The sequence below is a fragment of the Olea europaea genome, unplaced genomic scaffold, assembly GCF_002742605.1.
Source record: "Olea europaea var. sylvestris unplaced genomic scaffold, O_europaea_v1 scaffold1016, whole genome shotgun sequence".
Taxonomy (NCBI): Eukaryota; Viridiplantae; Streptophyta; class Magnoliopsida; order Lamiales; family Oleaceae; genus Olea; species Olea europaea.
The window spans coordinates 1-14,150 of record NW_019227483.1 but is presented as its reverse complement, the minus strand read 5'-3'; the positions used below and the strand labels follow the sequence as shown (position 1 = coordinate 14,150).

Sequence of the window (14,150 nt, the reverse complement as noted above, 5' to 3'; positions counted from 1 at the left end):
ACATTAGTCCGTGTTGATATGCCCGAGAGGGCATGGCCCTTCGGGGCGAGGTTGAAATGAGGTGGAGCGTATATGAAGGTGGAGGTGAACTACGGAGGCTTGATCTCGAGTTTTGGGTACGTAGGCAATCATGGTTTGAATGATGCAGCCGAGTTGGTGCTTGCTAATTCTTCGTGTGTTTGTCCAAAATTTGAGGTCTATCAAATGATGTACGAGGTGGAGAATTGTGAGAAGAAGAGAAGCAAGAAGAGGAGCTGGGAAGAAAGGGAAGAGAAAGTGAATGGGTGCCTAGGCGCCACACATAAACTGGGCGCCTAGGCGCCCCGAATGCAGAACCAAAACAGGATCATGGCGCCTAGGCACCACTCTTGGGTGCCTAGGCGCCCCGGTAGGCTATATATATAGCCATTTTCCCCCCTTTCTCATACAACACATTTAAGACAAGACCTAGAGAGAAATTGAGAGAAAAACTTGGAGAGAATTTTTACAAGATTGAAGGTTGTTCATCTTGGGTATAAATTCAAAGGTATTTTCTTTCTTGGAGATTAACTTGAGGCTTGTTCAAGTAATCCAAACACATTGATTATCATATATTCCATTGGAATTCATTTCTTCCTCATTTTCTTGTTGTTCAAGCATATTGGAAATTTTCACTTTGCCAACTTAGTTTGATCTTTGGGCATTCATTGGGAGGTGTTTTCCCAACATCAAGGTTGCAAAATTCCAGTGGTATTGGACCCCCCAAGATGGTTTTTAGACATAGCAACTTGCCTCACTGTAGTCATTTTACCCATTGAAATGGGAAGTCTGCCAAACAATGAGTTGTTACTAATGTCTAATACTTCCAGAGGAATGGTAGACAAGCTATCAGGTATGGTGCCGGAAAACTCATTACTATCTAAATACAGCTATGCCAAATTTGCAGGTTGATAAATTCTGGAAATATTTGTCCTTGCAATTTGTTATTTGATCTTTTGAAATGGAACAATGAGGAGCTGCCTGCACCTAATTCCTCTGGTACTTGGCCCGACAAGTTATTGTTGGATAGGTCTAGAAATTCTAAAGATTTCAAGTCGTCAAAACTAGAAGGTACACAACCATCAAACACATTTCTAGACATGTTTAAAACAATCAAATTTGGAAAGACTGCACTTATATTAGTTGGAACCTCTCCCCTCATATCGTTATTAGAAATATCTAACAGTCCCATATCCAGTTTGGCACTTGATGGCAACTTGAGAGGTCTGTCAAAGCATTATTTCCCAAGTCGAGTCCTATAAGTCTTGTATTGTTCTCTAACAACCAAGATGGAAAATTCCCCCCCAAGCCGTTGTGTGAGAGATCAAGACCTCTCAAATCAGACTGGTAGTGAAGGAAGTTGGGTATTGTTATATATTTATGGTATAAATATAAAATGTGAAAGAAATAATCAAATTAGATAAAGTGCCAAAGTGGTGGGAAATGTGACATTTGTGTGGACGTCAGGGGTTCGAGTCACTCCCCAAAGTGGTGGGAAATGATTTATTTTTTATTATTTAATGGGTAAAACTAGCTAATATTTTCTGACTATTTGCTTTTGTAACAACCCACTAATAGCCATTAAAACATCCACTACTCAGTCATTAAAATTCTGTATTAAAATGGTGAAAACTGTTACTTCCATCTTGCCTATATAAACCCATATCTCGTTTTGGGAAAAATACAACAAAAAAAAAAAAATAGAAAAATCATCTTGCATCAATCATCCTTTTCATATTCTGAATTTCTTATATTCGGGTTTTTACATTTGTTCTGGAGTACAATTGAGAGTTCTAGAAAAATCATTCGTGATTGTTGCACAAGTGGTTTACGATCGTTGTATCATGGGAGTGACTGTCCATGGATGTCGTAGCAATTATTGACGGACAATTTCACTTTAGGACATCGTGCTGTCACGAGACTCGATCAGACGATAAGTTTTATATTTCTGCATTATATTGTTCTGATCACTATTGCAACTAATTATTTTTTCCGACAGAGATATTCAAGCGATTTGAGTTTGGGAAGTGGAGAAAATGCAATATTTCCAACAAATCTATTGTAAGAAAGATCAATAAATCGAAGGGATGTCATGTTTCCTAGACATGAAGGAAGTAATCCTTTGTACTTATTTTTACTCAGATCCAACTTCTCAAGGTTTTTAAGTTGACACCAACCTGTAAATGAAATGGTAACAATCAATGGTTTGAAACCCCATCAAGGTGTTGCTGAGAAGAGGAAAGGAAGAAGAGGGCCAGGAAGTGTGATTGGTGAGTGCTCCGTGTTATTTCGTGCTTTCCTAATCTTAGATATGTTTTGATTGCTAAGGTTTTGTCTTGAATTGTTATTATCTTAGTCAGAGCTGGTGTTTTGACTTTGTTAACCATCAAATATTATTAATGTCTTTGCGGTTATTTAGTCACAACATTCAAGATACCTCCAAGGGAAACAGAAGGGGTAGTTAGCATTGAGGGAACTCTTGTTGTCCTTCTAGTTTCAATTGGTTTTCCTAGGGAGGGTATTCTGCAAAAAGGGGTGTGACTATGATGGTGACACGTGGGAGGACTGTAAGTATTAATTTTCTATATCCGACGTTGTTGGTTTGTCAGCAGTCACAAATATATCTTATTGATGACTGTCTACTGGACTCAAAAATTGGTTTATAGAGTCCAAGCAATTGATCAAATGTCTATTTGGTATTTGATCTATAGGTTTAGGAGAGTATGATGAGATATGCTATAAAGACTCAGTTCTAAAGAATCGACAATGGAGTGCTTATATTGATCGTTCTCCTTGTGCTGCTAGCTACTTAGAGGTTTTTTCTTCCCTTTCTTTAGTTTGTAATTCCTTCATGTTGTACTTGCTTGCTCATATCTCATTTCTAAATGGCCAGTTATGTGAACAGATGGTTGCTAACAATTTAGTGATTATATGCTTCTATCTTAAATACAATTGTCTATGAGATATTTGAAGTGGTATGTGGATTTCTATTTTCCATTAACTCCATCAGTTTCTATTTATTTTATTTATTTTACATCCACTTAGAAAATAAAATCAATAAAAATAAAATCAATAATATCTGAAAGTAGCACCCGTGTATTGCAAATTTAAGTGGAATCATGTATTATTTTAGTCATTTGTCGTGGCCACAAATGAAATGGATTGGGTATGCTTTGGATAGGTTCTTGGTGTACTTGCGTGAACCAACCACCTTCATTCTAATTGGCTTGTGTTGGTCCATTTGATTTTATTATATTGGCCCTAGGGCTCAGTGTAAGTTAGCCTATTATACATAAAGACTAGGGTCTGTTTGGCGTTGATGGCGTGAGTAGAGCTTTTAGCAGTAGAACTTTTGATAGTAAATCTTATATTAAAAGGTTGTTGATTGTTTGGTGTGCATAAAAAAGTGCTTTAATTATTAAATTGATTGTTTGGCAACATAACTATTCTTTAAAAAGTGACTAACTTCTAGAAAAGTTTCATTCAAATGGTATTTTACTATTCGTTAAACATTTATGTCAGGATCGATAGTCTAAATTGAATTGAATTGTACTGCATAATATTAAATGAAAAAAAGTTGAAATTTTACTTATTGAATTGAATAGTACTGAATAGAACACGCGCTATTTTCCTTCTTAGACCGAAGAATGTAAACTCAGTAGAAGCATGGAAAAAGTTTATAGAAGATACTCTTTCTACTACTTTCAAGTAAGTTGTATTTCCATATTAAGCATAAAATTTATTTGATTATTGATTTTCAAAATTTTTTGTTTTGTTTTCTTAATATGAAAAAAGTGCCAAGTTTATCAAAATGAGAACCAATAAGAAGCTTTTACATACTATAGGTCGAAAGGGTTATCAACATATGGCACACGATTTGGTACACATACAAACTATCTTTACTTGTCTGTACCTATCTTTTCTTGTCCGTACCTATCTTTACTTGTCCAATGCTAGTATGCATTACTTGATTTGTATTGCAAAAAAAAAAAAGTATCCAGACATAAAAGGGTTAAGAACTAGAGTGTGGACTAATGGACATCTTAGAAGGGATGGAAAACCTATAAATGAAGCGGTTGCCGAAACTTTGGTACGTGTATAATATCAACATTTTGTCAATAATGGTTAAACTTGTTATATGTATCACAAGCTAGTATATAATTTAAGTTCCATAAGTGCAGAAAAAGATAAAAGATTGTGCCCAATCTATTTTCGATACACCAGCAGAAGATTCTATTCGCGATGATGCTGTTGCTCGAGTTCAAGGTCTTGAATGTTGTGGAAGAGTAAGGGGACTTGGATTTGGAGTTACACCATCAAAAGTAGATGGACAAATTCAAAACAATTCTCGAGTGAGAGAACTTGAAAACCAACCACAAACGTAGTCAGAAAGGGTAGGAGCACTAGAAAAAAAAGTTGAAGCGCTTCTCAAGTTATCTCAAGTCTATGTACTTTATTGTTACATCTAATATAATAACATAGTTTTAAGTAACTTAGTAAGTAGAATAACTTTTTTACTTTTTGTATTATTTTACAGAGTCAAAATAAGAATGTAGAAGACACGAGTTAACGCGTTTTTACTTAGGTTTTGTATCTTATATAATTTTTTCACTTCCTCAATATAAATTCAGACTATAGCATACTAATTTTAAAGAGAATATGTTCATTTCACTGTGAATTTGTAGTCCCAACAAGGAAGTGGTATTTAGGGAGGTAGTGCACATTTGGAAAATACAAGGTGTCAACTATTGCATTGGTACCAGTTTAATGAAGAAGAAATTGTAGCAGAAGGGAAGATTGCATCATCTGACCCAAGCACAAAAGTACACCAAATGCCACTTGGATGAGATTGTTGGAAGGTTTGGATTGAAGAAGTGTATATGGGTCATTTAACCTTGTATAGACCTACTGATGAATTTTCAGTTCTTAATGAGGCCATGGGAAGTACTGTTGCTTGGCCAAAGAGTAGCATAAGGTATTTCATAAATTTTTGCACTTTTGCATGTATTTATGTCTTCATTTTTGTATTTTCATATTTGTTTTTCTCCATGTTTTATGCATTCATTAAGTGAGTGTGTGATTAGATGTTTTTCTTTTACTTGTCATGGCTGAAATAAAATTTAAGAGCTTATACTAATATACCCTGTCATAAACATGTACTATGCTTACTTGAGTATTATAAGTGAAAAATAATGTTAAAAAGGAGAAATTATGTTACTTTTTGTTTCTGTAATTGTGGATTATCATTTTGGGTTTTGTATCATTATGGTGAGAGTGTTGTTCTATTTATTATGTGTAATTACTTATGTAGATATTGTCGAATTTTGTATAGGGCACTCGTTTAAATTTACTGTCCATGCGCATCTTAAGATAACAGAATGGAGAATTGAATATCAAAAAATGATGTCTAGAGAAGCCATTTGTATGAATGACCTTTTTTTTTCTGGCTTAAGATGGCAAGAATCTATACTTTTGCATAATCTCAAATCTTTTTTCTTAACTAGACCCAAGAAAGAAGACTTAAATTCTTCATATATTTATTGCTTTAGCAACAACTTGTGCCATTTGTACTATTATTGTCATCAACAGGATAAAAAGCACAAGTGTATGAAGATGTAGCTACTCTGGAGGAGCTTCAAGCTTTGGAGCTTGAGGGTTTGAGTGTTGAGATTATTTTTGTGGATGTAGTGAAAGACAATGTTGAGTGGTGGATCAGTGAGTGTTTATTGAGGTGTTTTGAAGAAGCAATATTGTAATAGTATGTACTTGTTCTATGTTTATTGTGTAGGGATTAAATGTTTCGTAATTGAAGTTATAGTTTTTATTTCATAGTCTTGTTATATGCATTTGTACGTAAATAGATAATGTTTGTCTTGAATTATTGTTGGTCAATGTTTTATATGGAAATAGGAAAAACAGGACTATGGAATTGGTAATGTTAAAAATAAAAAAGGAAACAAAAGGGCAGTATCCATTTAAAGGTGAAGACAATGTTCAAAGAACGTTACGAAAAAAGATAAAGACAACGGTTGAAGAACGTTGAGAAAAACCTTAAGACAACGTGCGTTGAACGTTGCGAAAAACATTAAGACAATGTGCATTGAATATTGCAAAAAACTTTAAGACAACACCCATTAACTGTTGCAGAAAATATAAAGACAACGTGCGTTGAACGTTACAAAAAACTTTAACGCAACACTCATTGAACGTTGCAAAAAATATAAAGACAACGTTCAATGAACATTACGAGAAACTTTAGCACAACACTTATTGAACGTTGCAAAAAATATAAAGACAACGTTCAATGAACATTACGAGAAACTTTAGCACAACACTTATTGAACGTTGCAAAAAATATAAAGACAACGTTCAATGAACATTACGAGAAACTTTAGCACAACACTTATTGAACGTTGCAAAAAATATAAAGACAATGTTCAATGAACGTTGCGAAAAACTTTAATGCAACATTCATTGAATATTGCAAAAAACTATATGACAACACGCAATGAACGTTGTGAAAACCTTCCACTCTACGGCAACAACAAAGCCGTAACATACACACGAACGTTGCAAAAGGTCAAGGCAACGTTTTTTGACCGTTGCGAAAGGTAGTTTTTGTTGTAATGTCGAGATGTGCCAGCAAACTTGATATTTGCTCGGCATACTCGACTTTTCCACATATAATACTCTAGATAATTGGAGGACCAACTTAATGCTGCATGATAGATTGAAGACCTGTTTGTTCCTATTGGATAGTTGGAGAACGAACATGATTCTTCTCCATAGAAAGAGGTCCAACATAATGTTTCTGAATAGTTGGAGGACCAAGTGGACATGTCAGGATAGTTAGATGACGATGTTGATGACTTATAATATTACTATTCAAAATGACTAGGATTAAGTTGGAAAAAATTGTTAATTACTGTCTTGACCAAAATGTTATTGGACATGATGGACTTGACGGGGCCATTTGACAGAGCAGAATAATGGAATGAGTAGACGAGTAATTCATGCAAAAATAATCGATCTGAATGCTAAAATGCCAAAAATGAAATGATAAGGATGATTTTGCGCAATGAAGACAAATGATGAGAATGTTTTGTGTCAATCATCTAAAAATAAAATAAGATTTATGACCCATTAAAAAAACTCAAAATAAAGTTCATTAAAGTAAAATGAAACAATATGATAAGTTGGGTGATTAACCGTGTTTTTAATTCTTATGATTCATGCATATTGCACATTATACGAATCTATAGCAAGGACTTTTCTTCATGTTCGTGATATATAGATTCCTAATTACAATCACGCCATTGATTGAACGTCGTGAGAATGTAGAATTTTTATATTGCACCACGCATTATCAGTCAATGATGGCATGACACCAATGGGATCATATTAGAAAAACAGTGCAAACTAAACATCTATCATAGGAAATTTCTAAATTGTACATTGCCTTGTCTATACTAGCATTAAGGAAAAATGGTACAGATTATAGTTTAGATCATCGTACAATAACTACAGCTTTGTGCGTGAGGACAAGAAGACCTTGACCTCTAGATGGAAATATATTTGGGAGAAGGCGTAGTGAGACTTTAGTGTCTAACTATTAAGGAAGAGACATGAAATTCTTAATATGTGAATTCATCATATTTCTTCAAATTTGAGTAAATTAATTTGTTACCTCAGATGGATTAAATTTTTAGATGAGATGATTCAATATGATTTTCTAAGTTTGAATCTTGATCCCACCTGTTGTTGAGTGGTATTGAGAGACCAAAAGCTAGTTTAAGAGGTGAGACATTTCCTCACATTTATAAACTGACCACCAGCTCCTTCCACAATTGATGTGCGACAATCTCAACAATCTCCTCCTCACACATCCAGCTCTACGGAAGATCAAACCTGTCTCCCCCTCACAGAACGAGCCATGGGTGAGGTCAAACATGTCTCCCCCTCACACAAACTCGCATCTCCCGTGACTGTTGGGACTAAAACTTGTTGATAACCTAGACTCTGATATCAGTGTTAAATGGTATTGGACTTTCTCAACCCCAAAAGCTAACTTAAGTTCTGAGGCTTTCCCTTCCCTTCCACAACCAATGTGGGACAACTCAACACCTATTTATGAAAAAATTGTGTTTAAAAATTAATTTGGTCTACATGTGACGAGCATATTCAAATGATTTAGAGTGCGTTTGTTTGCCAATATTTTCCTATAAAAATGTCGTTTTTTCACCCAAATTCATACTTTTGTGCCATTTGATTGATATTTTTTTCATGGAAAATATTTTCCTATTTTTTTGTCAAGTGACCATATTTTTTTTTTAAAACAAGGAAAATATTTTCTTTATGGGAATAAGTTTTTATTTTTCAGGTAATTCACTATCTTTTTCTCTCTCATCTACTCACTCTTTTTCTTCTATCTACTAATAAAAAATGGACAAGCATAAACATTTTCTAGATTGAAAATAAAATCAATCAAACATGTTTACTCGACAATTTTCTTGAAAATAAATTTTAGACAATGAATTGCCTAGAATTTATTTTTTTTCCATGTAAATTCCATTTGTGCAATCAAACATACCCTTAAATAAATGTGTGCCTTCAGTGACGGGCATGTTCATACAACTCAAAAAATGTATACCTTCAATGAGAGATTAATTTCTCCAAATGCTTAGACAAATCTTCATATTTATGAAAAAAGAAATCACGAAATTTTCTTCATCAGAAAGGAAGTGGAATTGAAATAAAAGTAATTATAAACCTCCAATCAAAGCCTAAAACTTAACGACGTGGGATGTAATTAGAACTATTACAACTTACTCATGCTTTGAGTACCAACGTGCAGTTGGTGTCACTTGGGTAACTTCACACGATCAGTTTTCTACTGAAAATAGTCATCTCCAAGTGTGTATAATGTAAAGACCAATTCTTCATCTCCAAGTGTTTATGTTAAAAATAAAGCTAGGTGACAAAAGCCACACATTTTTAAAGTTAAACGACCAACAAAGTTATCAAACCTTTTACATGTACAGACGATCCCTACTAGATGATTATAATACAAATTATAAGGTCACTACGTACATCTTATTTACAATAAAATACGAGAATACGAAAACACGGCATAAAAAACGGACTATATAAACATCTATGAGATGAAACCATACTCTTCTCCAATGAGGATTTATGTAGAGAACTGCAGCCATGCAAAGCACCACAGATACACAAGAAATGGCAAAGCTGATGTAGAAGACATCCATATCCATGAAACCAGTTTCCTCATTAGAGACGATAGGTGATCCTGACATTGACTCACAGTTGACTGGCAATGGACGACCACAAAGAAAAGGATTTCCCTTATAGCAACCTTCATCAAATGTTCCAAATTGACCTTTCTCCGGTATCATACCTGATAAATTGTTATTTGCCACTGAGAATACTGCCAAAGAGTTTAAGTCAGTCAGTCCAGTGGGGATTCTCCCATTCAAGCTGTTGTAGGAAAGATCCAAACTCTCGATCTGATGTAGATTTGAAAAAGTAGCCGGCATTGTCCCAGTAAGATTGTTGTGAGATAAGTTCAGTGCATGTATCTCCCTTAGCATTCCAAGCTCCTCTGGAATTTCACCGTGCAATTTATTAGAAGAGAGGTCGATGCCTGACATGTGATCGAGGATGCCGCCCTTGTAAGAATATGAATTTCGCTTCGTTGAAAATACCGTTTCAATAGGCACATTAGTTGATGGAAAATACAATTTTTTGTAGAAGGATACAGAAATCATTTCCATCTGACCTCGACCTATAGAATCGGATACTCCAAAAATAGAAGATTTATCTCTAGTTACCTCCAGAGTTATGTTACCCAAGCAATGCGGAATCTGACCAGAAAGATCATTATAGGATAGGTCTATCAAGCTCAATCTCTTCATTTGGCATAGTTGTTCCGGGATTGTGCCTTCAAAATGATTGCCTTTAAGAAGAATGACACTCAAGCTTGATAGATTGTCAATCCAATGTGGGATATTTCCAGTGAATCTGTTCTCTCTAAGATCCAATGTAACAAGAGATTTTCTATTGTAAAATGCATATGAAAGCTGGCCTTCCAGAAGATTATTGTTTAGAAAGATGTGACTTAAGCCTCGTGGATTGAAGCAAGATGGGATTGAGCCAGATAAATTATTCTCCGATAAATCAAAGAGAACCAGGTTGTCAAGGTTGCAAAATTCCAGTGGTATTGGACCTCCAAGCTGGTTTTTAGACATAGAAACTTGCCTCGCTGTAGTCAATTTACCCATTGAAATGGGAAGTCTGCCAGAAAATGAGTTGTTACTAATGTCTAATACTTCCAGAGGAATGGTAGACAAGCTATCAGGTATGGTGCCAGAAAACTCGTTACTATCTAAATACAGATATGCCAAAGTTGGCAGGTTGATAAATTCTGGAAATATTTGTCCTTGTAGTTTGTTATTTGACATTTTGAAAAGGAACAATGAAGAGCAGCCTGCGCCTAATTCTTGTGGTAATTGGCCCGACAATTTATTGTTGGATAGGTCTAGAATTTCTAAAGATTTTAAGTCGCCCAAAGTAGAAGGTACACAACCGTCAAACTCATTTCTAGACAAGTTTAAAACAATGAAATTTGGAAAGACTGCACTTATATTAGTTGGAACTTCTCCCCTGAAATCATTATTAGAAATATCTAACAGTGCCATATGCAGTTTGGCACTTGATGGCAACTGGAGAGGTCCCGTCAAAGCATTATTTCCCAAGTTGGCTCCTTTAAGTCTTGTATTGTTCTCTAACAACCAAGATGGAAAATTCCCCCTCAAGCCATTCCGTGATAAATCAAGCATTCTCAAGTCAAATTGGTAGTGAAGGAATTTGGGTATTGTTAGATCGCCCGTGCAATTTGCCATACTAAAAATTTGCAGCTGAAAAGTTGGAATCCAGTTATGCGACACAGTTTCTGCTATTGCTTGGTTTGTTCCAGCAATTATGACTCGAAGGTTTGAATGATTTGAGAATAGCTCAAACGAAATTGGCACTTGAAAGTTGTTGTGTCTCAAGGAGAGATATTCAAGTGACTTGAGTTTGGGAAGTGGTGAGAATGCAATATTTCCAACAAATCTATTGTAAGAAAGATCAATAAATCGAAGGGATGTCATGTTTCCCAGACATGAAGGAACTAATCCTTCCCAAGAACATGAAGTAACAATACCAGAAAAAAAAAATCTTTATTTTTTTTAAAAAAAAAAAAAAAAAAAATTTTTAAGAAAAAAAAAAAAAAAAAAAAAAAAAAAAAAAAAAAAAAAAGAAGAAGAAGAAGAAGAAGAAGAAGAAATAATTGAAGAGACAATGCTAGAAGAATTCATTAGTCAGCATGCTTAAACCAGAGAAAGGCACGAGAAGTTTACCTTGGGCGGGAAGGGTGCCATTGAGTCCACATTCTGACAAAGTTAGAAATTTCAAAGAAGTCATTCCTCCAATGCTTTGAAGAAAGTTTGCATCCAAGGAAGAAAAGTCCAAGTACAATCCCTCCAACTGGCTTAAATTCCTCAATGCTACTCCACACACACACAACAACAACAACAAAAACAAAATCAATACAATGTACTAGAAATTAGAGTTAATGTTCCTCATAAGATGATTAATAAAAACTCTAGATTACCATAAGTGACAAGCATTCCCTCTAAACTATTGTTTCGTAAGAAGAGTTTCCTGAGGTTTGAGAATGCCGTCAAAGATTGTAGCATGTTGCTAACGTTGGATTTGATGCCGTCTAAATATAGTGCCTCGAGGCGACACATACTTTTGATGCCTGATATGGTGGAAAACATATAAACTCTTGAGCGACGCTAGAGCTTGAGCCCTTTAAAGCATGTTTGAAGGGACACTCTGCTATTATTGGATAGTATTACGAAGAAAAAGAAACTAAAATATCTTGTTTGCATACAGTTTAGTCATGTCTAATACTGCATACACATGCGCTTAAAAGGTAAATTGAAACCCGAAAGATCTTGTTGAATACCTTCTGAAGCAGTAAAGTTATCAACCTCATTGTAACTTAGTTCCAGCTCAACCAAATTGCTCAAGGCATGCGATTCTTGGCATAAAGAGAAGAAACATATAAAAGTGAAATGTAAGACCTGTCTTGAGGTAGTGAAAAAAATTATAATTCAAATTGATTGAGGAAAAGCAGAGAGAAGAGGAAGAAGACTGTAGAACTAACCATTCATTTGAATCGATCCTTTTATTTTATTTCTAGAGAGGCCTAGATATTTAAGTGACGATAGCCCTTGAAGTGAGGAAAAAATGCTGTTGTTGAAGTTGTTGGCGTGTAAACTAAGGAACTTCAGATTTTTCAGTCCTGTTCGTTTCCAAAAAACCCAAACAAGGCGATTATCACAGAAATGACTCTAAGTTGATAATTAGTACATAGTATTATATCATACTACACATTAAAATCGATCCATTTTTTTTTTTTTTTTTTAAATTTCATTTAATATTGTTGCGAACAGTACAATCTGACTTATGAACATCCACAAAATGGAAAGAATGAAACGAAACAAAAAGGAATGAACGATAAACATCATCTAAGAAGAAGTTTATGAAAAGATTCACCGTTAATATTTCCCAAGCTACGAAATTGATCTCCACTTATATCAAGCTCCTTCAAACTGTTAAAATCATTCAANAAAGATTCACCGTTAATATTTCCCAAGCTACGAAATTGATCTCCACTTATATCAAGCTCCTTCAAACTGTTAAAATCATTCAAATCTGTGGCAATAAATTAGTAGTGCACCAAAAAGCATAATCTTATCTTATATGAAGGCAAGCTGTTGTTTAGCGTATCTGAAGATAAAATCTTACTCAATACCGACAGAACGTCACTGTCATTAACGGAATTAAGACTGAAATCAAGGATTTCCAACTTGCTTAATCTCGAGAGTCTTTCATGGCCTGCACAATGTTATAGTTTCTTCTGTAAATAAGGAGGTAGTGAACCGCCGAAATAGTTTCGAAAAATTAAAATACAATTAACCTTTGAACTTACTGTCAGCAGAAGTTTTTCCAGGTAAAAAGCTGTCTCTGAGGTTCAAATTCTTGAGAGAAGATAGTTGACTCAGAGATGCCAAAATGCTGCGATTAAATGAATTTTCACCTAGACCAAGGCCCTCCAAATTTCTCAACTTCGATAGTCTGTCAAAACCTGTTTAGAACATTCAATATTCATCCGTTAAAAGGTGAATCTCACGTCATTAAATATAAAACCATTATCAAAATACAAGTTCTTGGACCACTATACCTAACAAGGTTAACCTTTTGATACAGAATTCAAGATGAATAGTGATATCCAAGCCCGTATAGCTCAAAAAGCAATTCGATATGTCTATAGCACAAACAAGCATTTGGACTCCAAGATAGGTGTTCTCAAACAAGATACCATCTTGTGGGGACTTGTTAAATTGATCTCACATCATTTAAATGGGTTAAAAAACAATCAACATACAAGGACATAGATTACAGGGCATTTAGCATGACTTTTGTCAAAAGGAGCTTTTGGATCCGTTTCATTAAAATTGTTTCTTTTAGATAGATTTCAGAGTAAACTGGTCCAACTTGGTTTCCTCATGAAGCTCATCGGAATAGGAAGTTCTTTTAAAAATTAGTTTTCAAGTAAAAACCAAGGTAGCTTCCAAGCTTCTCTATGGTAAATAAAAGCAAAAGCCATGCCAAGGGTTATATTTTACGAGGGAACTCAAATATCATAAAATTTTAACATTGGAATAAGAGTAGAGCAATAGAGATGACAGCAGACCTTCATTCTCAATCCAGCCTACTAAATTATTCGACCATAATGAGAGAGTTTTGAGATCTTCAAAGGGAAGAAACAAAGAGGCATTAAAATGCCAATCTCCTAATTTCGGGTCCCTAGTCCAACCGAGATTGAGTTGGGTTACTCGTCTACTCCATCTGCTGCATTCAACTCCTTGCCACAGACAACAGTCAGCTGCAATCCATGACGAGAGGGATTTTCCAACGGGGAAGTTTATGTTTTCTTTGAGCTGCAAAAGAGCACTCCTCTCTTCCTCCCAACACCCAAAACAAGACCATTCATTTAACGA

At 35.0% G+C, this 14,150-nt stretch overlaps 2 protein-coding genes across 2 annotated transcripts; both read right to left on the bottom strand.

Moving 5' to 3' along the window:
• Positions 1–707: 707 nt before the first annotated feature.
• On the bottom strand, positions 708–2,405 carry LOC111372591 (LRR receptor-like serine/threonine-protein kinase ERECTA). Its single transcript, XM_022994961.1, has 5 exons — positions 2,297–2,405; positions 2,016–2,195; positions 1,587–1,611; positions 987–1,244; positions 708–807 (listed from the first exon to the last, which is right to left on the bottom strand). Exons 1-5 carry the CDS (start codon positions 2,403–2,405, stop codon positions 708–710), a joined length of 672 nt encoding a protein of 223 aa, XP_022850729.1.
• Positions 2,406–8,943: 6,538 nt separating this feature from the next.
• Positions 8,944–14,147, bottom strand: LOC111372588 (LRR receptor-like serine/threonine-protein kinase GSO2; the record flags this gene model as incomplete). The annotated part of the gene is made up of 9 exons (XM_022994960.1): positions 8,944–11,239; positions 11,436–11,582; positions 11,690–11,839; positions 12,050–12,124; positions 12,251–12,388; positions 12,727–12,801; positions 12,895–12,984; positions 13,079–13,234; positions 13,844–14,147. Coding segments are annotated over 9 exons (3,285 nt in total), but the record flags the coding sequence as incomplete, so codon positions are not given.
• Between the last annotated feature and the right edge of the window lie 3 nt (positions 14,148–14,150).